This window comes from Salvelinus namaycush, chromosome 34 (genome assembly GCF_016432855.1).
Source record: "Salvelinus namaycush isolate Seneca chromosome 34, SaNama_1.0, whole genome shotgun sequence".
In the NCBI taxonomy this organism is placed as follows: domain Eukaryota; kingdom Metazoa; phylum Chordata; class Actinopteri; order Salmoniformes; family Salmonidae; genus Salvelinus; species Salvelinus namaycush.
Window position 1 is genome coordinate 4,136,714 of NC_052340.1, and position 27,838 is coordinate 4,164,551.

Below are 27,838 nucleotides of genomic sequence, written 5' to 3' on the forward strand. Positions count from 1 at the left end.
CTGGTTGACTGGCTGTCATACTGTAATGTTCCTAGTCCCTCATTAGGAATAAATGGCCTGTAAGTGAGCTATCAAGACACTAGAATGTGACATGTATTGAATTTCAGACAGTTTTTTTTCTTCAGTAAAAGCAAATGTGAAAATGAGTCATCTGTTGTCATTTAGATGTTGTACCACCATCATTTTGTTTGAGACTCCCTCGTATCGATCATACTGCTGGTTTCTCAGTATCGGATGATGGGGTGGCTTGAGGTTTTGTCGCCGCATAATTGTCAGCCCGCTTCCCATTTGGATAATTGAATCGTAACTCCATCCATTGAACGATTTCAGTTCGTCATGCCTGTGACATTACTGACAGCCCTGGGTTCAAACAATATTTGTTTTCTTTCAAATACTTGGGAGCGTCGGATTGAGCCTTGCCTGCAGTGCCGGATCAACAGGGTTTGCAGTTTACCCTTTTGGGAACTCATACATTGGTTCTCTCGCGCAAGGCATGCTCAAGCCAGAGCAACGGAAGGATTTCAAAGCCAACTAATACTATTTGAACCCAGATTTCTGACACCAAAAGTGAAACAGACCAAATGAAATGCCTTAATAACATGGGAGCTTTTCTCTCTTGTTCTCCCTCTCTCTGGGACAGGTAGAATTGGAAGGACTAACGGGCCACATTGAATTCAACAGCAAAGGCCAGCGGTCTAACTACGCCCTACGGATCATGCAGAACAGTAGAGACGGCCTAAGGCAGGTAAAGTAACTCTCCCGTTCATACAGTGTTACAGTACAAGGTCTCACCAAGTCGCAGGCCTATTCTTCGCAGGCCTACCACTACCCCAGCACTGCAACGGATGGGACGTCTGTGTGAAGCGCTCCCTTACGTAATAGAGCTCTACGGTGCAGCGGGGAGCCATGATAACGTATTCAATTGTCGTGTGGTCGTAGAAATATCCCCTTGACCAGCGTGATTTTAAGTGCCGAGGTGTCCAAAACCGCTCCAAGTGCACTATTAAATATTTAGAATGCAATTTGGACGGGAGCAGGAGATACGGCTGATTTTGATGGAAAGCAAAAGAAAAAAGGGGTTTTAAATCTTGTTTTTCATTGACTGTTTTTGGTCTCCATTTCTGAGTGTCTTACTCTCTATCTACATCAGTATAGAGTTTTCAACAGTGGTGCTGAGTTTGGAAGAGTTAGTCAGGAAAATGTGATATTATAATGTATTGTTGCCTTCCCGGACTTCACCTCAATTCACAAACCTGCATAAATGAATTTCACAGTAGGACTTTGATGTTGATTCCGTGTTGAGACTTACATTGCTTAGCTACAGTATGCATTTGACTAGCCATCGGTAATGACTGATTCTGGCCTGGCACTGTGCATGATCAAAGTCAAACATCTTTTGGCCTTGCCGCATCTCTTGAATCTGTAAATCTCACAATCGTCCCAGTGCTCTTACAATGGATATCGCCTACTAAACATGCAACACACCACCCATTCCTTTAATTCATAGTGTTAAATAACACTCATATGTGAGAGCAATATTTTTTGGGGAACTAATGTTGCATTTTGGCGTTCTAATAAGGTTTGGAAAATTGCAATTGGTCGACAGTCTGCTGGGTGGGGCATTATTCGTTCCTTCATTCATTGGATTCCTATCAACTTTCTCAAATATATCTGGCCACGGCACCATGCACCATGCAATGCACCCTAGACTAAAGAGGCAGATAAAAATGTGCTAGACCCTCTGTTAAATTACACATTTCTCCAGGTAGGAATATCGCAAAAATATGATTAACTCCTCCCGAGTTATGACATCCGACAGTATTGAAATCTGACATGGATCTGAAAGTCCTATTCCTATTCACTTCCAGTGTATTGAGAGCGACTTTATCACAGTGCTACGTCATACCTGCCGGATATCTGCCTGCTTGAACACCAATAACTCAGATACACATGAAAACATGAAATGACCCCCAGGGAATCAATAGAAAATCACTCAGAGATGCAACAATATAACATTCAAAATGGGTGAACCTTTCCTTTTAATGCTTCTACTTTTGGCCCCAGATTCTGTTGGCTGCACATGAAGAGTTATTTTATCCCTGAGACGGCTGTCTTTGAGATAAACGCTGGCATTGATATTCTATCTTTGTGTTCTGTGGTGTCCGGCCTTGCAGCGGAGGGAGATGTGGGCTGAGACACAGCTCTCGTATAGCAGGTAGTACTTTAGTCTCTACAAGTTCGCAGCATGTCCCGGAGCACCTGTCCTTGTATGACCTTTCCCCCCACTCCCGTAGCACCCCCCCCCCCCCCCTCCCTCCCACAACTCCACTATTATCAATTGTCCATTGACTGCACCTATGACACCTTACTCCACATAAATGAATAAAGCACTAGTACTAGCCTGATCCCAGATCAGTACTAGTACTAGCACTGTTAGTGCTGTATAGCCAACTCCTAAGGTTGGTGTTATGCCAATTGGAAATGGCTATATGTTATGCAATAGGAGTTGGCTGTACAACATAAACAGATCTGGGACCAGGCTATACTGTAGCAGCACCACCTCTCTCCCTCTATTACTGTCTATTCACCACTGGCTGTGGCACCTAAGAGACTTTACTCCGCCGAATGTCCTAAAGCACTACTCACCCTCCTACTCCCTCTGCTTCACACGTAACAGTGTTTGTGGGTTACTGGTTGTCTCGGGAGTCGAGAGGGTGAACTTCTCTGAATGTTAGACATGAATGCTAGAGATACGGTAGCTGAATGTTGTCGACTTTATTGAATGTTGACTTCAACCTCTGTCTTACTGTATCTCTTCAAGGTCACGTATCTCGATATATCTTCTGTCTCTACTTGAAGCTTCTCGATACATAATAGTTCTCCTTAGAACTTAGAAAATTCCCATCACCCGCCGCTCAGAAATGTTCATGCGGCTCAGAAAATGATGACGATATACAGTATATAATGGTGATATACATCATTAACCGAAAGGTTGCTGGATCGAATCCCCGAGCTGACAAAGTAAAAATCTGTTGTTCTGCCCCTGAGCGAGGCAGTTAACCCGCTGTTCCCCGGGCGCCGTTTACGTAGTTGTCGATTTAGGCAGCCCCCCTGTGAATGCTGCGTGTAACACATCCGGTGTCAAGATAAATAAAAAGCAAGGTCTGCTAACTTTCTTTAATTATGTTTAATTACCGCAAACAATGAATGGCAAATGCAATTTTCGTATATACGGGTTCGCTGTATCACCACGCAGGGTAAACAGGGAACTGGCAGGAAGTACGTAAACAGCTGTTCTTATGACGTAGTTCCAACGCGCCTGTTGGCCTATCACAGTAGAGGCTGAGCGCGGACTCTTGCTCCGCCTTTGGGGGCACCCAGACTTGTCCAAGTCCCTGAGTGCTTTCCTTTGTCCACATCTGGTTGCTGGGTAGATTAGCTCCATCTTGTCTCCCCCTTGACTCTTCACTCAAACAATTCCTAATATGGTACTGATCAGTCTCCCAACCTTCCTGGTTGGCCTAGAGTGATGCACCCCTCCCCTCTCCAGACTGACCACAGCTTTTATGGCCTGTGTTGGTCAGTCCTTACACACCTACACACACACACCCATCTGTATTGTTTGTGTGTGTGTGTAACAAAACAACATTCATCTTCAAACAATATGCTCACAGGCTATAGTGCATAAACATAAATCCTAACACCCCGCACCGCTCTGATTCAGAGGGGTTGGGTTAAAAGCGGAAGACTCATTTCAGTTGTAAAACAGACTAGTCATCCTCCTTTTTCTTTATTGAATATATTATTATTTGACACGTCTTATTTGTACCTCGCAGGCAAACGGAGCTCTATTCGCCCGTAATAACTGTCTATATGCAAGGTACTGGATTCCAAACTGTCTGGAATATAATACACATTCTTTATATGCCTTTTCGCAGACACATTTATCCAATGGAACTTACTGTAGTGCGAACATACATTTTCCTATGTGGCCCCAGCAGGAATCGAACCCACAACCCTGGCGTTGCAAGCGCCATACTCTACCAACTAATCCACATAGTAATCCACCTCCCACCAGTCATTCAGACAGATAACGATATCTAGTCTAATGTGATGATTTCAATCAGAGGTACACCACATGATATGTGGACGCCTGCTCGTCGAACATCTCATTCCAAAATCTTGGCATTAATATGGAGTTGGTCCTAACTTTGGTGCTGTAACAGCTTCCACTCTTCTGGGAAGGCTTTCCACTAGATGTCGGAACATTGCTGCGGGGTCTTGCTTCCATTCAGCCACAAGATGTCAGTGAGGTCGGTCACTGATGTTGGGCGATTAGGCCTGGCTCGCAGTCTGCGTTCCAATTCATCCTAAAGGTGTTCGATGGGGTTGAGGTCAGGGCTCTGTGCAGGCCAGTTAAGTCCTTCCACACCGGTCTTTACAAACCATTTCTGTATGGACCTTGCTTTGTGCACAGGGGCATTGTCATGTTGAAACTGGAAAGGGCCTTCCCCAAACTCTTGCCACAAAGTTCGAAGCACATCATCTAGAATGTCATTGTATGCTTTAGAGTTAAGATTTCCCTTCACTGGAACTAAGGCGCATAGCCCGAACCATGAAAAACAGCCCCAGACAATTATTCCTCATCCACCAAACTTTACAGATGGCACTATGCATTGGGGGCAGGTAGCATTCTCCTGGCATCCGCCAAACCAAGATTTGTCCGTCAGACTGCCAGATGGTGAAGCATGATTCATCACTCAAGAGAATGCATTTCCACTGCTCCAGAGTCCAATGGCAGTGAGCTTTACACCACTCCAGCCGCCCCTTGGCTTTGTGCATGGTGATCTTAGGCTTGTGTGCAGCTGCTCGGCTTTGGAGACCTATTTCATTAAGCTCCCGACGAACAGTGAGTGTTGCACCTGAGGACAGGCGATTTTTATGTGCTACGCGCTTCAGCACTCGGCGGTCCCGTTCTGTGAGCTTTTCAGCAGCAGGGATTGGGAGACTAGTCAGGTTTGAGGGAAATATGAACGGAGCAAAGTACAGAGAGATCCTTGATGAAAACCTGCTCAAGAGCGCTCAGGACCTCAGACTGGGGCAAAGGTTCACCTTCCAACAGGACATCGACCCTAAGCACACAGTCAAGACAATGTAGGAGTGACTTCAGGACAAGTTTCTGAATGTCCAGAGCCCGGACTTGAACCCAATCGAACATCTCTGGAGAGACCTGAAAATAGCTGTGCAGTGAGGCTCCCCATCCAACCTGACAGAGCTTGAGAGGATCTGCAGAGAAGAATGGGAGAAACTCCCCAAATACATGTGTGCCAAGCTTGTAGCGTCATACCCGAGAAGAATCGAGGCTGTAATCGCTGCCAAAGGTACTTCAACAAATTACTGAGTAAAGAGTCTGAATAGTTATGTAAATGTGATATTTCAGTTGAATTTTTTAAAATAAATTGCAAACATTTCTAGAAACCTGTTTTTGCTTTTTTCATTATGGGGTATTGTGTGTAGATTGGTGAAGGGATAAAAACAATTGAATCAATTTTAGAATAAGGCTGTAACGTAACAAAAGTGGAAAAGGTCAAGGGGTCTGAATACTTTCCGAATGCACTGTTTAATCGCTCCCTGCCAGTAATGGTCATTGGATGAGACAAGGCGTTCGATGCTTGTTAGAGGACTGGGGAGCGGGGTTGTTTGTTTAGTTCTAGAACACCTCCCACATGCTGATGTGATAGGTCTGTTTCAGCCTGGCACCAGTCAGAGTTGTGAATGTCTTGGCAGGGACTGGGAAGGTGATGCCAGAGCTAGCTGGCTGCCTGGCCCACACACATATACACACGCATGCACACACACACACGGATTCATGCGCACATTTCTGTGCGTACACACACATACACATCCATTCCGTTATTTTTCTATTTATTCCTTGTGTTATTAAAAAAACGATTCCACTATTTATCTGTCTTTTCTCTCTGCGTTGTTGGGAAGGGCCCTTAAGTCAGCATTTCACTGTTAGTCTACACCTGTTGATTACGAAGCATGTGAAAAATACAATTTGATTTGATTTGATAGACACATGCACGCACGCACACACAAACACACACACACACACACACAAAGACAGAAACACTTGCATGCACATTGCACACACACACACACACACACACACATCCAGCTCTTTACTTGCGTACTGTATCCACATCATACTTTGACACACATGCTGCAGACTGTTCAGTTTTGGAAATATACAGTAGCTCCACCCACGCTGTCTCTGCAGACCATGATATGAGCTGAGAGAGAGAGGTCTTTAAAAATGGAAGCTGATATGAAAGAGCTCCTTGGAACACTGCAGATGAAGAGCAAGGAACGAACGTGTTGTGAACACTCCCCCTCTCTCTCTCTTTCTCTCTTTCTCTCTCGCGCTCTCTCTCACTCTCACTCTATTTCTCTCTATCTCTCTCTTCCTCTCTTTCTCTGTGTAACTGGCTGAATTCCCCAGACCCCAACAAGCTATTGGCATCCGTATTCCATTCAGTCCTGTGGCTGCTCTGATTTGGGGGCCCGGGGGACAACGTGAGAGGTACGGTCCCAGAGTCCAATCATTCCCCAAAGTGAATTTCTCTGGCAGGCATTTCACATATCTGAACTGTGCACTTCTCTGAAAAACACATCAGTTACTGCTCTGTCACAACCTGTTTATCATGGGAAGCTGTGGCGGCTTGACAAGCATCTTCAGTTAAGATGTCATTTGCCTTTACCCCAACTTAGAGCCATTATGGCTGATGAAGAGTGATAGCGATGGTAGTTTTTGAGGTAGGCCCTTGCTAAGACATACAATTTCAAAGCAATTTTGTGAAATATTGTGTTAGTTTGTCTCGCTTGGCTCGGGATATTGTTCATAGTTCTGCGTATATAAAGCGCCTATAAGAATAATGTCCAGTCATGATAGATATTTGTTTCACAGAATATTACAGTAATACACTGACGGTCAAATAGATTCTTTGCATTCTTCAAAAAAGAAAGAAAATGAAGAATCCTGCATGGTTTAGACACAGTGACTGTCCTTCCCTTTGCCCTTCGACTAGAGGGTGAATTTCCCACAATCCCTTGTGCTCCCACTCACAGGCAGTGATGCCAGTGATCAATCATCATCTCAGTTTATAGCATGGCACTCCCTAGCCCCCATCACACATACAGTGTACACGCATACATACAGTTGGAATGGTTCATATTTTGGAGTAAAATTGGCTGTAATCCTGGCCACTCATTGTTTGATCCATTTATGTGTGTGTGTGTGTGTGTGTGTGTGTGTGTGTGTGTGTGTGTGTGTGTGTGTGTGTGTGTGTGTGTGTGTGTGTGTGTGTGTGTGTGTGTGTGTGTGTGTGTGTGTGTGTGTGTGTGTGTGTGTGTGTGTGTGTGTGTGTGTGTGTGTATAATGAGCTGTACAGTATAAAGAAGACTTAGCTCTGTGGTGCCCTACACAGGTCTTCAGTAGGATTAAGCTGTAAACACTGTTTTTAGAGATTTATATAAATGGGCAATATAATTCAACCTGCTCTGTTAATGCAGACACAACTCAGCCCTTGTTTCTTACAAATTACAACGTAGTGTAGTTTGGGAGGTAGAAATGTGAGAACAATAACATCACTTTTATGGGGTGCTTTGTTCGGCTGGGGGCTAGGGGCCTGTTGAATGATCTCTCTGACAGTGGGCCACAGAGGAGCCCTGTGTGCGTGTGCATGTGTGCGTGCGTGTGCGAGCTATGGGACTTGCTTGTTAGGGCCTAATGCCAGCCTCTACTCTCTGCCAGGCTGGCGTGTGTCTGACAGCCGGCTGGGCAGTGGGCACACCTCTGGGCCAAAGAACAGACCTGCCTGCCAGGCTTCACCCCCACCACCACCACTGTCGACCCAGTCCAGGCGCTCCCTTCCCCCCACACCTCCATGCCTCCATGCAGGCTCTCCACGGATGGATCTCCATTGTCTTTATTGTGCTCATCGACAGACAGCGAGCCAGCTATTAATTAGACTGAGAGCGGATGCTGGACTAATTGCAGGCAGCGACAGGCTGTTAGTGTAGCGCTCGGGTTTATTTGTTATTGTGTCTCTGTCTTCTGCAGGGGGTTTGGTTGGTTGGTTGGCTGAGAGAGAGAGGATAAGAGAAGTGTGAGGCCTCTTCCTGGCGAGGGGCGATTTTCTAATTAAGTTTGGTAATGGAGGCTGTTCATCAAGGCCTGGGAATGAAGCACCTGAGGAAAGGGGAAGAGACACCATGATAGGGCTGCAGAGTGGGGCGGTGTTTTTACACTCTTTAATGCTTTACATTTCTTGGCTCAGAAAACTTGGGGGGCCAAGTAAAAGCACCCGCGGACCAAATTCGGCCCTCGGACCATTTGTAGATGTTAGGCAGAGTGGAGAGGCTATAGAGCAGGGTTGCCCAACTGGCGGCCCACCAGCCAAAATTGGCCCGCGGGGGATTTTATTTGCCGTCCCCCGAGCAAAATAAAAAGTATCATTTTTTACACTCTTTTCTATTGTTAGACATAAAAGACTAAAAACACCAGCAAATCATCTCCAAGCTTTTTAATTATTTTGGAGATCTGTTCCAAAGTATTCCCACGCATAACAGAGAGATATATGTGGTCATATACAAATGTAAGCAATTTTCAAAATTATTATGTTTTAGTCAATTATTAAATCTGTTTGGGCTTCTTGCGGTTAATTTGCAGTCTACAAATTAATTGTAATTATGTTCCGGCCCCCTCACCGTCCGCTCAAGAAAAAATTGCTGAATCTAGTTCATGATCCCTGCTATAGAGTATGTTAGGGCAGAGTGGGAAGGCTAGACTGTGTTAGGGCAGAGTGACGAGACTAGACTGTGTTAGGGCAGAGTGACGAGACTAGACTGTGTTAGGGCAGAGTGACGAGGCTAGACTGTGTTAGGGCAGAGTGGAGAGGCTAGACTGTGTTAGGGCAGAGTGGAGAGGCTAGACTGTGTTAGGGCAGAGTGGAGAGGCTAGACTGTGTTAGGGCAGGGTGGAGAGGCTAGACTGTGTTAGGGCAGAATGGGAAGGCTAGACTATGTTAGGGCAGAATGGGAAGGCTAGACTGTGTTAGGGCAGAGTGGAGAGGCTAGACTGTGTTAGGGCAGAGTGGGAAGGCTAGACTGTGTTAGGGCAGAGTGGGAAGGCTAGACTGTGTTAGGACAGAGTGGGAAGGCTAGACTGTGTTAGGGCAGAGTGGAGAGGCTTGACTGTGTTAAGGCAGAGTGGAGAGGCTTGACTGTGTTCGGGCAGAGTGGAGAGGCTTGACTGTGTTAGGGCAGAGTGGAGAGGCTTGACTGTGTTAGGGCAGAGTGGAGAGGCTTGACTGTGTTAGGGCAGAGTGGAGAGGCTTGACTGTGTTAGGGCAGAGTGGAGAGGCTTGACTGTGTTAGGGCAGAGTGGAGAGGCTTGACTGTGTTAGGGCAGAGTGGAGAGGCTTGACTGTGTTAGGGCAGAGTGGAGAGGCTAGACTGTGTTAGGGCAGAGTGGAGAGGCTAGACTGTGTTAGGGCAGAGTGGAGAGGCTAGACTGTGTTAGGGCAGAGTGGAGAGGCTAGACTGTGTTAGGGCAGAGTGGAGAGGCTTGACTGTGTTAGGGCAGAGTGGAGAGGCTAGACTGTGTTAGGGCAGAGTGGAGAGGCTAGACTGTGTTAGGGCAGAGTGGAGAGGCTAGACTGTGTTAGTGCAGAGTGGAGAGGCTAGACTGTGTTAGGGCAGAGTGGAGGGGCTAGACTGTGTTAGGGCAGAATGGGGGGGGCTAGACTGTGTTAGGGCAGAATGGGGGGGGCTAGACTGTGTTAGGGCAGAATGGGGGGGGCTAGACTGTGTTATGGCAGAATGGGTTGGCTATTAGTGTTAGGGCAGAGTGGGTTGGCTATTAGTGTTAGGGCAGAGTGGGTTGGCTATTAGTGTTAGGGCAGAGTGGGTTGGCTAGTAGTGTTAGGGCAGAGTGGGTTGGCTATTAGTGTTAGGGCAGAGTGGGTTGGCTAGTAGTGTTAGGGCAGAGTGGGTTGGCTAGTAGTGTTAGGGCAGAGTGGGTTGGCTAGTAGTGTTAGGGCAGAGTGGGTTGGCTAGTAGTGTTAGGGCAGAGTGGGTTGGCTATTAGTGTTAGGGCAGAGTGGGTTGGCTATTAGTGTTAGGGCAGAGTGGGTTGGCTATTAGTGTTAGGGCAGAGTGGGTTGGCTATTAGTGTTAGGGCAGAGTGAGAAGGCTATTAGTGTTAGGGCAGAGTGGGTTGGCTATTAGTGTTAGGGCAGAGTGGGTTGGCTATTAGTGTTAGGGCAGAGTGGGTTGGCTATTAGTGTTAGGGCAGAGTGGGTTGGCTATTAGTGTTAGGGCAGAGTGGGTTGGCTATTAGTGTTAGGGCAGAGTGGGTTGGCTATTAGTGTTAGGGCAGAGTGGGTTGGCTATTAGTGTTAGGGCAGGGTGAGAAGGCTATTAGTGTTAGGGCAGAGTGGGTTGGCTATTAGTGGTAGGGCAGAGTGGGTTGGCTATTAGTGTTAGGGCAGAGTGGGTTGGCTATTAGTGTTAGGGCAGAGTGGGTTGGCTATTAGTGTTAGGGCAGAGTGGGTTGGCTATTAGTGTTAGGGCAGAGTGGGTTGGCTATTAGTGTTAGGGCAGAGTGGGTTGGCTATTAGTGTTAGGGCAGAGTGGGTTGGCTATTAGTGTTAGGGCAGAGTGGGTTGGCTATTAGTGCTAGGGCAGAGTGGGTTGGCTATTAGTGCTAGGGCAGAGTGGGTTGGCTATTAGTGTTAGGGCAGAGTGGGTTGGCTATTAGTGTTAGGGCAGAGTGGGTTGGCTATTAGTGTTAGGGCAGAGTGGGTTGGCTATTAGTGTTAGGGCAGAGTGGGTTGGCTATTAGTGTTAGGGCAGAGTGAGAAGGCTATTAGTGTTAGGGCAGAGTGGGTTGGCTATTAGTGTTAGGGCAGAGTGGGTTGGCTATTAGTGTTAGGGCAGAGTGGGTTGGCTATTAGTGCTAGGGCAGAGTGGGTTGGCTATTAGTGTTAGGGCAGAGTGGGTTGGCTATTAGTGCTAGGGCAGAGTGGGTTGGCTATTAGTGTTAGGGCAGAGTGGGTTGGCTATTAGTGTTAGGGCAGAGTGGGTTGGCTATTAGTGTTAGGGCAGAGTGGGTTGGCTATTAGTGTTAGGGCAGAGTGGGTTGGCTATTAGTGTTAGGGCAGAGTGGGTTGGCTAGTAGTGTTAGGGCAGAGTGGGTTGGCTATTAGTGTTAGGGCAGAGTGGGTTGGCTATTAGTGTTAGGGCAGAGTGGGTTGGCTATTAGTGTTAGGGCAGAGTGGGTTGGCTATTAGTGTTAGGGCAGAGTGGGTTGGCTATTAGTGTTAGGGCAGAGTGGGTTGGCTATTAGTGCTAGGGCAGAGTGGGTTGGCTATTAGTGTTAGGGCAGAGTGGGTTGGCTATTAGTGCTAGGGCAGAGTGGGTTGGCTATTAGTGTTAGGGCAGAGTGGGTTGGCTATTAGTGTTAGGGCAGAGTGGGTTGGCTATTAGTGTTAGGGCAGAGTGGGTTGGCTATTAGTGTTAGGGCAGAGTGGGTTGGCTATTAGTGTTAGGGCAGAGTGGGTTGGCTATTAGTGTTAGGGCAGAGTGGGAAGGCTTTAGAGCACATGTGTCAAACTCATTCCACAGAGGGCAGAGTGTCTGCGGGTTTTCACTCCTCACTTGTACTTGATTGATGAATTAAGGTCACTAATTAGTACAGATCTCCCGCACCTGGTTGTCTAGGTCTTAGTTGAAAAGGAAAAAAACTAAAACCCCGCAGACACTAGGCCCTTCACGGAAAGAGTTTGACACACCTGCTTTAGTGTGATGGGACTAGAGTGGGCTTTTAGATCTCTGTGTGTGGAGGCAACTGTGATGTGACCCACAACCTCTAGCACCCATGACAAACACTCCTCCCTCACTAAGAACTAGAGATTCAGTTGTTGTTAAGTGAGTACAGGCATGATTATTTGTGGGGCGTACATTTTTTGACCCCTGAGGTACAATGGTCTAACTTTATTGGTTCTAGTGTCATTGCTTCCTGCTATACAGACCATTTAGATGCAGTATGGTAAAGGCCAACTGTTGAATGGTGACCTCTAGTCTAAGGTATGACCATAGAGTTAGGAATTTGAATACTAGAATGGACATTTAATATTCTTATGATGGGATAAAAGTCAGCCATTTTGGTCAGGGAGTTGGTCAAGCATCGTTTTACCAGTACTGTGATATTATTGTGTGTAATCATTTATCTGCACTGTATGTGTGTTAGCTATCTAGCCAGACAGTTTTAGAGGAGCGATTCCATACATTTTTCAAAATAACTGCCAATATGCCAACATTCCATTCAAACAATGCAGTCAATCCACAGCCATATACTGGCTGAAATCAGTCGACGATAGGACTTGTATTGATATTGTATCATATAATAGCACTCACAGCTTTTCAAGAAAATAAAAATGTTGACATTTATGGTCTTTTTACATATATTTTAGAGTCTGTTTATACAGAAAATTCTTAGAAAACCTCAAGCTGTTTTTATGATGATTTATATGACAATATTTTAAGTTAACAATTCTATTACACAATTTCTAATTTCTATTTGCATAAGTAAAGTCTGGATTATGCCTCCACTGCTATTCATTCCAATTAGACTGTTTTTGTCTACACCCGCTCTCCCTCTCCGGCGCTCGATGTCGCCTGTCTACTAACCACCGGTCCTGGCAACCCATCACTACGCACACCTGCCACCTGGCAACCCTTCATTACGCCCACCTGCGCCTCATCATTAGGCACACCTGGACCTTATCACTTCCCTGATTACTCCCCCTATATATAGCACTCTGTTGTCATTTCACATCAGGTGTTATTGCCTCTGTTTATGTTCTCATGTCCAGACGCTGCTCTTGTTTTTGTATCATTACATGCTAATTTATATAAAACTCTCCAAATGCACCTGCTTTCCTGACACCCTGCGTCTCCATTACAGGTTTGGATTTCTCCCGGACCAATAGTCCCAGTCGGTATTAGATAGAGGGTGCGTTCATAAATTCACTCTGGCTGTCTACTCTGATTTCAGAGCATAGAATAACTGATGAATTTACGAACACGCAATACCTGTTGAATATGACCGGTGTCAGTAAACATCGGCAAAATAACAAAATTCAGTTGTTGCCAGCAGCACAGTTACAGTCACCAACTCTCTAGATAACATGAAAACAGCCTAACCAGCTCTACTAGGGCAAGTAAAATTGCCAGATTGAGGTGTTCTCTCAAAGTATCTGGAAGTATCTCGCAAGCTAGCCAACTTTAGCCAGTTACAACGGCAGTCAAGCACCGAAGCTGAGGTCAGAACGCTCGGGTCAACCCTACTCCTCGGCCAAAGCGTCCAGTGTGTGCACTGGAACACTCTGAATTTACAAACGGACAATCTGACAACGTTCTGATTTGACACTGAATTACGAACACACCCAGAATGTTGGGGCCCCACCTACCTGTGGTTACCTAGGTTACCCCACTGGCTCACAACAAAAAATTCACCTTCTTCAAACGCAATTTTCTTGTTGTCTGCTTGTTTTTGTCAATTACAAAACTACATTTAAGAAAAGTACAACATGTCTAAAGATAACTTTTTAAAATGTTCTGCTCCCGAGTGTTCTCACTACTTTGTAGGGCTTCCCTCATGACTGTGCTAGCAGCCACATGAGTGAGTGCTTGCTAGCTAGCTAGGTTCTGTGGAGACCAGTCAAGTCCTTCCACACCGATCTCGACAAACCATTTCTGTATGGATCTCGCTTTGTGCACAGGGGCAGTGTCATGCTGAAACAAGAAAGGGCCTTCCACAAACTGTCATTGTATGCTGTAGTGTTAAGATTTCCCTTCACTGGAACTAAGGGGCCTCGCCCGAACCATGAAAAACAGCCCAGAACATTATTCCTTGCACACCAAACATTACAGTTGGCACTATGCATTTGGGCAGGTAGCGTTCTCCTGGCATCCGCTAAACCCAGATTCGTCCGTCAGACTGCCAGATGGTGAAGAGTAATTCATCACTCCAGAGAACATGTTTCCACTCCTCCAGAGTCCAATGGCGGTGAGCTTCACACTTCTCCAGTCAAAGCTTGGCATTGTGCATGGTGATCTTATGCTTGTGTGCGGCTGCTCAGCCATGGAAACCCATTTCGTGAAGCTCCCAACGAACAGTTATTGTGCTGATGTTGCTTCCAGAGGCAGTTTGGAACTCGGAGTGAGTGTTGCAACCGAGGTCAGACGATTTTTATGCGCTACGTGCTTCAGCACTCAGCGGTCCTGTTTTGTGAACTTGTGTGGCCTACCACTTCGCGGCTGAGCCAATGTTGCTCCTAGACGTTTCCACTTCACAAGAACAGCACTTACAGTTGACCGGGGCAGCTCTTGCAGGGCAGAAATTTGACAAACTAACTTGTTGGAAAAGTGGCATCCTATGACAATGCCACGTTGAAAGTCACATCTCTTCAGTAAGGCCATTCTACTGCCAATGTTTGTCTATAGAGATTGCATGGCTGTGTGCTCGAATCAACAAATTTGAAGGAGTGTCCACATACTTTTGTATATATAGTGTAACCACTAGCTACGTGTAGCATACTTGGACACAGGGTCCCCACATTTCCCACTTTCCCCATGCCGAATAGCCTGAAGCCTAAGGGCTCTTCTCGCAGGCTTTATTTCCCTACGTGGGAACATTGCAACATGTAGATTTTTGACCTGGTTACTACATTGAACAACACAGCAGCTTTTCAGCATGTTTTGTTATTTCTGAATAACTAGAAATCGATGACAAAATTTGCTCTTTTACAATGGGGGTCAATGGGAACGATTTTTTATTTTTTTTATTTTTATCGACTCAGAGTATATGGCTGCCATTTTCACCCCATTCTGGATCTTTGAGGGGTTTATGAAATAGCCACTCTAGTAATTTAGTAAGATCTCCATGGGTATGACTTACTTGACAAACTGTATGTTAAAGGGTAATAGTACCAGTAGGCTTAGTAGAATGGTTGAAGGGGAACAACTCTAGCTAGCTGCTATATAGTTAGTTGACTGCATGTATCTCAAGGCACAGCTTGCCCTTGTAATCCACAAAAGCAAGGTTATTCACAAGTAAACCCAACAGAGGAGAAGAGAAGATTGAAAAAAGAGGAAGCCCTTTATCTCTCCTCCACTCTGAGAACACAGGGAAGAGGAACTTTGCACAGTGGGCCACTTTAATCTACATCAAATGATTTGAGTTCTGTTATTTACAGAGCTTCCGCACTTCTAGAGTAAACATCCCCATTTTGCATTCCACTTTTATATATTGGATTTATTTACTTTTTCCTGTCGACGGCGTTCCCCGTTTATTTTGCCAATCTGCCTTTCTTCTCTGCTCTCCTTTATCACCGGAGAGTCTGAGAACTATCTCTGACTGCTGCTGTGGCACAGGGAGGAGGGGAGCTTGACATTCCACACAGGCAGACAGTACAGGAGCAGGCCAGTTTGAAACTGTGAAAAGATCAGACCTCATGACGGTTCCATGTGGCGTAGTTGCCCACGACTAAACCGGAAAATGAGCGTCTCTTTGAGCAGGACTGACAGATGTGGCTTGGGCTAATGTGCCAGTGGGGAGGCTGGTGTTCGGGCTGACACCTTCACAAAGTGTCGGGGACCAGAAGCTTAACTCAACACTATAGTGCTCTGAGGGCTAAGCCGCTCCCTTTTCAAGTTCCCCAATTAGGTACTCTCTGGGTGATATCTTCGTGTGAAAGGACATTTATTTTTTAGTGTGCTGCTGCTATCCCCAGTCACTAACTGCACACCTGCACAACGCTCTGAGCTGAATGAGGCACAGATAGAGCCTGATTATGTAAGAAATACTTTTTTAGAGCTTGAGAAGAGGTGGAGATGAATTACATGAAGGTTTCACAGTTGCTATGTATTCAGTTTCATTCATTGATACTGGCACAGCAGCCAAGGACAGTCATTTTATACTGCAAACAAATGGGTTTTTGGATATGTACTATGCCCTTGAGAATTATCTTGGTATGATACCCAAGTACAGTATTGAGAATGGAACAAGTAGCACTAGCCTCCTGTACAGTATTGAGAATGGAACAAGTAGCACTAGCCTCCTGTACAGTATTGAGAATGGAACAAGTAGCACTAGCCTCCAGTACAGTATTGAGAATGGAACATTAGCACTAGCCTCCAGTACAGTATTGAGAATGGAACAAGTAGCACAAGCCTCCTGTACAGTATTGAGAATGGAAATAGCCCCCTGTACAATATCGGGAGTGGAACAAGTAGCATTAAGATCACTTGTCAATTGCACACAAGGTCCAACCGAAATTTGACTTCTGCTTTTAACCCAACCCCTCCGAAAGACACACATATACAGGCTTTTGGAGCGGCGCGAGGCCTGCCGCACTGGGTGCCCGGGAAGCTGCTGTTGTGGGGGCTTAAGTGCCTTGCTCAAGGACACAACGGAAGACAATGGCATCTAGGATTTGATACCAGCAACCCTCCGGTTGCCAGCTCATTTCCCACCAGATTTTTCCCATCAGACACGGGATTTGAACTGGCAACCCTCCGGTCGCTGGCTCGCCTCTCTAACCAGTAGGTTACCTGCCGCCCCGAGTCTGCAGTAGAGGTGGACTTGGGAGTGAAAATTCATTCCTGGCCCGTCTTATCTTGTCAATTTTTTTGCCTGTACTGTCCTGATCCCGCAACAGTTCTATAACTCGAAACTTTCCTGTCCCGTCCCGATAAAAATCACTCCAATCCCATGCTCATTTTTACGTACAGAAATAGGAAATAATTTCCTCCGTTAGCTGCTTGTCTGTCCGTCGCTCTGCGTGGGAGTAGCCATAGCAACTGGTCCATTTGCCTGCTTCTCAGTGCTCACGAGATAGTTGCCTGCACACACAGCTGATAATAAGCACATTTTGTGATTTTGATAATGAAGGCAGCCCTTCTACTTACCCAGAGTCGGATGAACTCATGGATATGTGTTATTATGTATGTCTCCGCATGCATTTAATTTTGTAGGAACAATTGGGCTTGACCGGTAGCGTTGTTGGTAGTAGAGCAGCTTTGCCACTTCAGGCCTCTTGTACCACTCTCTGGTTGGTATGTGATTAAGCTGCAGCATTTTTTACAAGCCGTGTACTCGGTTCCGTTGTTGTCAAAGACATCTTTATCAAATTTAGCTAAAACATTGCTCTTTCCTTTTAATTAATTTGTTAGTCATGGGTTGACTTGTGGTTACAACTGGAGGGAGGCGCGAGAGTGAGCGACAGTGAGCCGACTGGTCCTGTACTTCCTGTTCGATCCTATCTTGTTGTCATGACTTTCCCTCCTGGGTGAGGATCAAAGTGAGCCCCCCTTCTCTCCCACCAGAGAGGAAGTGGGCCGGTTTGATGACTTTAACGATCGGTCGTAAACTTTCTCTCTCTGGCCCGGCAGTATGGAGAATGGAATGTCTGAGTGTTACAACAGAGAGAGACTTTGCAGTACTTCACCATCAAAAGATTGGACATTGAAACAATATTTATAACATAAAAATGTGGGAAATGCTTAGTGGGGCTCCAAACAATAATCATGTCAAATCAGTTGTTGTTTTGTGATATCATTAAGGACGGTATAACTAAATAACTGTAACTCTACAAATGTATACGACCCAGTTATCAGATTTACATATATATGTTGTGCAACTTATATGATTAAATATGAAACTATTTGTGAGAAGATGAAATGTGATTTTAGCATTCTAAATGAGATAATTGTTTTTTATATAGACTTTCGAAATTTACATTAGACCAGAAAATGTGGAGCGGAGGCTACACATTGAAATGGTTGCAATTTAGATACAGACCAAACCATGCCGGGTTGCTGCTGGTGTGTAAAGTGGTCCTAGCTGTACCCTGAATAATCAACCATTGAGACCAAGCAGGCGGACAGTGTTGAGCCGGACGTCATGAATGGTTAGACTCTACCAGACCAGAATGCGTGGAGCGGTGGCTACACATTGAAATTGTTGCAATTTAAATACAGACCAGTGTGACGTCAGCGTGAGCTGAATGTTAACGAAATGGCAAGACCCTCTGAAAAGAAGGCGAAGAAGGCGAAGACTATACCAAACATTCTCAGTCTCCAGCTGGGTAATGTAAAGTAGTCTAGAACTTGACTAAAGACACAAGGAAGATCTTAGCGAACGACCATTGGTACATTTCTGAAGGATCCAGTCTAACGAACTACGAAAGCCTATTACAACTACAAAGGACATTGTGACCTCTGGTGGACAACCAGAGACTTACACAACCAGAGACTTTCTGTCGAACGACTCCTCATAGATGGACCGGGCGATTTCAACAGAGAGAGACGACAAAGACATACAAGCGTAAATATATACATTGCAATTATTTTCGAATGAGCGGTTGTTCATGTGCAAAGTATTCACATTCCCATGAGCATAGTTTTCCAACTCTATGTACGATGGGTCTTTCTTTCCCCACCCCTTTCATTGTGTAACAAGCCGTCATATCGGGTTAGTCCACTAGAGACTTTTCATAGCATTATGTTAGTAATCAATTCAACCTATATTGTGTGTGTTTATGGATTTATGTGTGATTTAGTTAGTTAGTAAATAAATAATTAACTTCTTGATGCACGGATCCCGTTACCGGGATCATTCATCAACAACAACCGCTAAACTGCAGAGCGCCAAATTCAAAAATAATACTAAAAATATTTATAATCATGAAATCACAAGTGAAATATACCAAAACACAGCTTAGCTTGTTGTTAATCCACCTATCGTGTCAGATTTTGAAAATATGCTTTACAGCGAAAGCAATCCAAGCGTTTGTGAGTTTATCAATCACTAGACAAAACACTAAGAACAGCTAGCCTTAAATTAGCTTGGTCACAAAAGTCAGAAAAGCAATAAAATGAATCGCTTACCTTTGATAATCTTCGGATGTTTGTACTCACGAGACTCCCAGTTACACAATAAATGTTATTTTTGTTCGATAAAGATTAGTTTTATAACCCAAAACCGCCATTTGGTTTGCGCATTATGTTCAGAAAACCACAAGCTCGTTCCGGTCCTGAAGGGCAGACGAAAATTCCAAAAAGTATCCGTAATGTTCGTAGAAACATGTCAAAGGTTTTTTATAATCAATCCTCAGGTTGTTTTTAACATACATAAAATTTCAACCGGACGGTAACCTATTCAATACTACAGAGAAAGAAAATGTCGAGCTACATCTGTCGCGCGCAGGAACTAATCAAAGGACACCTGGCGCGTTTTGAAAAATCTTGCTCATTTTTCAAAATAAAAGCTTGAAACTATGTCTAAAGCCTGGTCACAGCCCAAGGAAGCCATTGGAAAATGAATCTGGTTGATACCCCTTTAAATGGAGGCGGGGCAGGCAACAGAACAGCGATTTTTCCAAATTAAAGGCACTTCCGGGTTGGATTTCCTCAGGTTTTCGCCTGCAAAATCTGTTATACTCACAGACAAGTTTGACAGTTTTGGAAACTTTAGAGTGTTTTCTATCCTAATCTGTCAATTATATGCATATTCTAGCATCTGCACCTGAGAAATAGTCCGTTTACCTTGGGAACGTTATTTTTCCAAACATAAAAATTCTGCCCCCTAGCTGAAAGAAGTTAAGCCAATTTGTGTATCGCTGAATCATCATTTAGACTAGTGTTCGTGCAGATTTGAAGTCAACGATATTCAGAATGAGGCTGATATGAGGTAACAAATTATTAATGAATGACTGGCATAATAACAATATATTCTGATATATTCTTGAGTTAATTCGGGAAACGGTAACTCATTAAGCAAACTTTTTCCGTGATGCCCCAAGATTGCTAATGAGTTAATTGTTACATGATTCATTTAATCACGTAATAATTAAACATAGTTAATTGATTTGATAAAATAACTGTCATCACATTAATGATAGTCACGTCACGACACCGTCCTGTCCCAAACTTGACTCTAGAACTTGACTCCCATTCCTTCCAGAATCCCGCGGGACCCACAAGACTCGTGGGAGTCCTTTTCCCATGTCAACCTCTAGTCTGCAGGACAGTTCTGAGAATAGAACATAAAGCACTAGCCTCCAGACAGTATTAGCCAAAGACCTTTTTCCTCAGAGTGAAACTGAACATATACTGTACTTTAAGTCCTAGCAGGAGACAGAGAGCATGTGTACCCAGGCACAGCCACTCATTGGCCCTTGAGGAGTCCATCTCCACACCCAGTTTGACCACATACCACACAAAGTAATCCTTTATCCACTCACTTTCACTACTTCCCAGCTCAAAGAAAGAGAAGGCATTTTCCTCCAGCTGAATGTCATCATCTGACAAGGTCTTTACCCAGCTAATGAGATCGCTCCTGCTCCTCTAGCTCCTCTTTCTTTCTTCCCCTCTGACGTGAGGGCAGAGTTCTCCCTCTCTCCCTCTCTCTATCCCTACTTGCTCTGTCTCTCTCCTCTTTCCCAGAGTAATTGTGATGGAGCTGAAAGTGCTTCCTGGGGGTCAGTGTTGGCTTTGAGAACAGCATATGTTTCCTGAAAAGAGATTCTGCAGACGCTTTCATTCACGTCTTTTGCGTCTGATTTCAGAGATGAAAGATTAAGTCCAACTGTATAGCTCTGTGATTTTCCTGTGTGTTTTTCGCTAACTGTAATTAAGCTGTCTGCTAGCTGTCTCTGAGTGAACATGGTTTTAATGCAGATTACAGTGCAAGTTTTGGACCACACTCAGAGTGTCCTATGTGTCTATCTGGCCCGTTTCTCCCTCTTTCCCTCTCTGGCTCGGTCTCTCTGAGACATCATGCTCGTTCCTATTTTGTTTTTGTCAGTTTGTAGGCAGATTGGAGATGGGGAATAGATCAAAAGCAGAATGGATGAGCTGTTTTGCAAGATCCCCCAGCCTTAGCGGATTTCAAGGCTGACTGAGACTTTGTGTATGTGTGTGGGTGGGTGTGTGAGTGTGTATACGTATGTGCGCACTGTGTGTTGTTGTCTGTCTGTGACCTTATATTGTGCAGTGCTATTAGGAGCCGGGGCTTAGCAGCAGAGCCACACAGCAGTATAGCCGTTACATAAACAGGTGTGTGTGTGGCCCGGTACTAGTGTTTCCTCCACTAGAAGATCATACAACATGCTCCCATGAGAAGCAGGGACCCTCAGCAATGTTGATCCCCTCAGTCTGCTGCATCCTGTAGCACTTTATTTAACCTCCGTCTCCAACTAAGACCTGGTCCCTATCCATTCCCTGCTACTGTGTGGCCCAAGAATGGATCCAGAGAAAGAGACAATCAGCTGTTTGGGGTCTGTGGTTTTTAAGGGACAGTGTTTGGGAGGGCATCGTGTGTGTGTGTGTGTGTGTGTGTGTGTGTGTGTGTGTGTGTGTGTGTGTGTGTGTGTGTGTGTGTGTGTGTGTGTGTGTGTGTGTGTGTGTGTGTGTGTGTGTGTGTGTGTGTGTGTGTGTAGTGTGTGTGAAAAAGGGAATGGCCCGCTGCTCAGAGGTGCGCTTTGAAGTGCTCAGGCGGCTGTTCGGCTCCCTCTCTCAATCGAGCGCTCGTGCTCGTTATGCCAACAGAGAACGTGACGTCGCGGCCACCGCACTGATAATGCCAAATAATGAATGTGGGAAACTGTCTTATGCATCGTGGAACTAACAAGAAATTATTTTGTTCGCCTAGTAGGCGGTGCAAATTGAAATTTTGATTGTATTGAAAGGTCACGTCGTGAAAGCACATAAACGAGCATGACCTTTTGGGCTGGCCTTTCCTTGACTGGTGTGGTCATTACTAGAGCGGAAATATAACAAAACCAAGTCGGCCGCACGCACACACACGTAGTACGTCTTTATTCTCTATAGCATACATTTCTACTAATGGTTTTTGAGATAACGTTGTCTTTGTGTGCCTTGCGCTATTTTCATATGGAGCCATCTTCATTATGCGAAGCAAAGTGTACATCTCTGTGTTAAGCGAGGCAGCGTTTATTTATGCAGTGATCCACCATCTTGCTCCTGGAGAGATGCAGTACTACAGGCACACCTGGGACCTGTTCAATAGGGAACACCGTACCAAGCATTTCTTACTCAGTGGTTGAAAAAGTACCCAATGCTCATACTTGAGTAAAAGTAAAGATACCTTAATAGAAAATGACTCAAGTAAAGTGAATGTCACCCAGTAAAATAGTATTTGAGTAAAAGTCTAAAAGTATTTGGTTTTAAATATACTTAAGTATCAAAAGTAAAAGAGTAAATAGTTTCTTGTTTTTTAAATTTACGGCTAGCCAGGGGCTCTCTCCAACACTCAGACATAATTTACAAACACAGCGTTCGTGTTTAGTTAGTCCGCCAGATCAGAGGCTGTAGGGATGACCAGGGATGTTCTCTTGATAAGTGTGTGAATTGGACCATTTTCCTGTCCTGCTAAGCATTCAAAATGTAACGAGTACTTTTGGGTGTCAGGGAAAATGTATGGAGTAAAAAGTACATTCTTTTCTTTAGGAATTTAGTAGTTCTTTAAAGTTTTTTTACTTACTTTACACCGCTGTTCTTACTGTACACACGTTTCTTACTGGACAAGTTCACATAGTACCTCTCATTCTGTTTCGTGCCTAATGAACACACACACACACAGACACACACACAGTCCTTATCCACCATCATAACCAAAATCCTTTCGCTAGAGAGCGAAGGCTTGGAGTCTACATTGCCCTACAAGATACTGGTAGCGTAGCAGTAGCACCATAGCATAATATAGGCATTTGTCGGAAAACACAGCCCTGCTTGCCATGTCCTAATGGATATGCTGTGTCTTTCAAAGTGAAATCTAGGAGCGGTTTCTTTCCCTTGAGCTAGGGCCCTTATCTTGCGCCTATACACTGTAATTTCAGGTGCCAGAGTGAGCCTGGGGTAATCCTTCACATGCTCCACTCTGCTTCCCTGCTCTCTTCCTCTTCTCCTCACCACCTTTTCATTGATTTGTTCTCTTCCTTTCACTCTGCACTCTGCTCTGGTTCCGAAGTAAATGACTGCCACTCCTGGCTAGGACACTAATCTCCTCCTTTCTCCCTCTCTCAATTCAATTCAATTTAAGGGCTTTATTGGCATGGGAAACATATGTTAACATTGTCAAAGTGAACTAGATAATAAGAAAAAGTCAAATAAACAATAAGAATTAACAGTAAACATTACACCCTCTCTCTCTCTCTCTCTCTCTCTCGCTCTCTCAGTTCACACTTCTCCTGAGGAGTCAGTGGAGAAAAGAAGGCCCGAACGGCTCAACCCGACTTACACATGCAGGTGTAGAGAGGCAGTCAGCTCGATTAGCAGTTGAAAAGGAAGTATAGCTGTGCAGTAGGACTATTATGCTACTGTCAACAGGTGCAACATATCAGAACATAGGAAAAAGGGTTGCGAGGACTCAATTTGGAACGCTTTGCTTAATCACTGTATTTTAAATGTAGTTTTTTTTAAGGGTTCTGAGTCCACATCATTGGATCTTCAGGTGGCGTATAGAAGCAGTACGGGGATTGAGTGACCACCATATTGTGCTTCGGTAAGATTGATCGACGTGATGATCGACACTCTCTCTCAACCTCGGGGAAAATGTTCTTGCATCACACTCAAGGCCAGAAGAATAAGTTGTAGCACCGTGTGACAAAGGAGCTACAAGGAAAATAACACATCGTTTGACGCTGATATTATATGTACCTGTCTGTGAAGAGGAATGAAAGACATTGGTTACACCTCCGATTCATCATACTTCATTTTAATTAGCAGGATATGGGTGCCACTTAGACAGTTACTCCCCGTGTCATGTTCTGGATTGTTGAAACGGCTGTTTTTAGTGCCACTCAAAGGTATTGATACAGTCAGACAGGGAATATGGAGGAGTGAGGACATTGAACCGTTTCAAATGGCAGATTGTTTGGATATGTATCAAATTGTCAAAGTTTGACCGAATAGCTAAAGAACCATAACTTAAGGTTGTGTTAACCCACTGGCGTTAGCTCTGGGAGCTTACATGAGTCTTCAGGTATCAGGCAAGGCGTCTAATTGAACAAGCATAAGGTAGTTCACCAAACCACTTGTGTCTCATAGGCACACTAGATATACACTACTGTTCAAAGGTTTGGGGTCACATTTTGAAAGAAAAGCACTTCTTTTTTTTAATCCATTGAAATAACATCAAATTGATCAAAAATACAGTGTAGACATTGTTAATGTTGTAAATGACTATTGTAGCTGGAAATGGCTGATTTTTCATGGAATATCTACACAGGCGTACAGAGGCCTATTATCAGCAACCATCACTCCTGTGTTCCAATGGCACGTTGTGTTAGCTAATCCAAGTTTATCATTTTTAAAGGCTAATTCATCATTAGAAAACCCTTTTGCAATTATGTTAGCACAGCTGAAAACTGTTGTTCTGATTAAAGAAGCAATAAAGCTGGCCTTCTTTAGATTATTTGAGTATTTGGAGCGTCAACATTTGTGGGTTCGATTACAGGATCAAAATGGCCAGAAACAGACTTTCTTCTGAAACTTGTCAGTCTATTCTTGTTCCGAGAAATGAAGGCTATTCCATGCGAGAAATTGCCAGGAAACTGAAGATCTCGTACAACGCTGTGTACTACTCCCTTCACAGAACAGAACAAACTGGCTCTAACCAGAATAGAAAGAGGAGTGGGAGGCCCCGGTGCACAACTGAGCAAGAGGGCAAGTACATTCGAGTGTCTAGTTTGAGAAACAGATGCCTCACAAGTCCTCAACTGGCAGCTTCATTAAATAGTACTCGCAAAACACCAGTCTCCACGTCAACAGTGAAGAGGTGACTCCGGGATGCTGGCGTTCTAGGCAGAGTTGCAAAGAAAAAGCCATATCTCAGACTGGCCAATAAAAAGAAAAGATTAAGATGGGCTAAAGAACACAGACACTGGACAGAGGAACTCTCTTAATTTCTAAGTGACCCCAAACTTTTGAATGGTATTGTATGTACACCATGATCAGATCATTAGGCTTGTGTGTGTTTAAAGTGTGTGTTTATGGTTAGGTGTGCAGTCTCACTTGTGTCTCATCTCTACAGTATTTGTGCAAGCTGCTGTGCACTGCATTCCCTATTGTCAAAGCTAGCTGAGTTGAGCAGAGGGCCACTCTCAGAGCAGTTCCTCCCTTTTGGCAGATGCCTGGGAACTCTTCCTGCTCTGAGGCTCCCACACATCCACGCACTCGCACAAATGAACACACACACACGTACTCAGCCCCTCTATTTCTGTCCAGACAGCCTGCGGTGCCGCCACGTCACCCGTCCTTACCCGTCTGCCCTTCTCCTCACTCCCCTCTGCTCCTCCGCAGCCCGCCCGTGCCTGGTGGTGCATTGTTGAGCCGCTGCCTTCCACAGCGTTCAACCACGACTCTCTACAGGGGAGATGCACTTGACAACTGATTGCACAAGCTGATTGCTGAACAATGTTCCGATAGATCCCAGCAATGTGCACATGTTATTCTCCTCCTCTCCCTCCCCCACCCGAACTCCCGGAAGCCGTCGGCAGCTAGTGCAGCGTTGTTACGCCCCTGTTTGTATTTCATTTGTGCATGAGAAGAATGGTACACTTTCAAATGGAGTCTCTGATTATGTTAAGCGCGTAGAAAGGATTGGCGGCAATTTAGCTTTGAAAAAAAACAACATGGAAACTTTTCTTAGCCAAGTGACGTTCAAAGACTTGAAAAAAACAGAAAAGCAGCAGGAATATTGTGAATCTCCAAAAGTGCAACGATGAATCGTTGAATATCTACATGTGTTGTATGAATCACCTTGGATTACAAAGTCGTTCTATGATATGAATCAGTGTTTCACAAGTAGATGCCAGTTGATTCCAGATTATTCATAATATGTTACAGTTCATATAAGGAATTCATTAGGCCCCAATCTATGTATTTCACATGACTGGGAGTACAGATCTGCATCTGTTGGTCACAGATACCTTAAAAATAAAATAGGGGCATGGATAAGAAAAACATTCAGTATCTGGTGCGACCGCTATTTGCCTCATGCAGCGCGACACATCTCCTTCACATAGAGTTGATCAGGCTGTTGATTGTGCTTAGAAGAAGGACAGCATCCCGGAGTCGCCTCTTCACTGTTGACGTTGACTGGTGTTTTGCGGGTACTATTTAATGAAGCTGCCAGTTAAGGACTTGTGAGGCGTCTGTTTCTCAAACTAGACACTAATGTACTTGTCCTCTTGCTCTGTTGTGCACCGGGGCCTCCCACTCCTCTTTCTATTCTGGTTAGGGCCAGTTTTCTCTGTTCTGTGAAGGGAGTATTACACAGCGTTGTACAAGATCTTCAGTTTCTTGGCAATTTCTCGCATGAAATAGCCTCCATTTCTCAGAACAAGAATAGACTGACGAGTTGCAGAAGAAAGTCTTTGTTTCTGGACATTTTGAGACTGTAATCAAACCCCAAAAAATGCTGATGCTCCAGATACTCAACTAATCTAAAGAAGGCCAGTTTTATTGCTTCTTAATCAGGATAGTCATACAATAGTCATTTACAACATTATCAATGTCTACACTGTATTTCTGATCAATTTGATGTACAAAAACGGTGCTTTTCTTTCAAAAACAAGGACATTTCTAAGTATCCCCTAACTTTTGAACGGTAGTGTACATATTAAAGCCTAGGCTATAATGTGTCAGTCAGTCAAATATAGGTGGTATAATGGCTAAGATTCTTCCATTCGGGCCTCCCGGGTGGCGCTGTGCCACCAGAGATTCTGGGTTCGAGCCCAGGCTCTGCCGCAGCCGGCCGCGACCGGGAGGCTCATGGGGCGACGCACAATTGGCCCAGACTCGTCCGGGTTAGGGAGGGTTTGGCCTGCAGGGATATCCTTGTCTCATCGCGCACTAGCGACTCCTGTGGCGGGCCGGGCGCAGTGCACGCTGACCAGGTCACTAGGTGTACGGTGTTTCCTCCGACAAATTGGTGCGGCTGGCTTCCGGGTTGGATGTGTGTTGTGTCAAGAAGCAGTGTGGCTTGGTTGGGTTGTGTTTCGGAGGACGCATGGCTCTCAACCTTCACCTCGCCCGAGTCCGTATGGGAGTTGCAGCGATGAGACAAGACAGTAACTACTACCAATTGGATACCACGAAATTGGGGAGAAAAAGGGGTAAAATAATTTTTACAAATAAAAAAGATTGTTCCATTCCTCTCATTGCCTTGTGACAGTGAAATGTGATAACTACATAGTCAAAGAATCCATTTAGACCCCACTGCTGTTGTGCCCTGACGCAAATGCACAACTTGACACACGCACACACATACACACACGCACGCAGCCACTCTAATGCAGCCAGCCACTCACCGGCCAGGGATTGATTGGTAGGGGATGATAAATTAACCAATACCTCAACAAAAGGAATTAATCAGAGAGCCCAATGAACCATACTGCTTTGCAATTACAATGCAAATTAAAAGTTAGGCATGATGTAGCACCGCCACTGAGTGACATGCGTGTTGAGGGCAGGATGGGATGACCATACAAGGTCCTGCTGGAGGAGTGCAAGGAGAAGTGGTGGAGGGGCGCCAGCCGAGCTCTAATGGTAATGAGGACATTGGCTCGCTTCAGAGAATTCGGTGTAATTGAGCTAATGAAAGCATTCTGTTGTCTCCTGATTGAACACATGCCCCAATGTATTTCTTCAAGGAGCAGCATGTGTCTTTGTGCTTCATCTC

At 44.9% G+C, this 27,838-nt stretch overlaps 1 protein-coding gene across 1 annotated transcript in view; it reads left to right on the forward strand.

Moving 5' to 3' along the window:
* Nucleotides 1–27,838, forward strand: part of LOC120029127 (glutamate receptor ionotropic, kainate 4-like) — a 177,163-nt gene that overhangs the window by 111,908 nt on the left and 37,417 nt on the right. Inside the window, exon 10 of the mRNA XM_038974436.1 lies at nucleotides 641–745. Coding sequence (XP_038830364.1) covers nucleotides 641–745 — 105 coding nt within the window. The remainder of the gene's footprint in view (nucleotides 1–640; nucleotides 746–27,838) is intronic.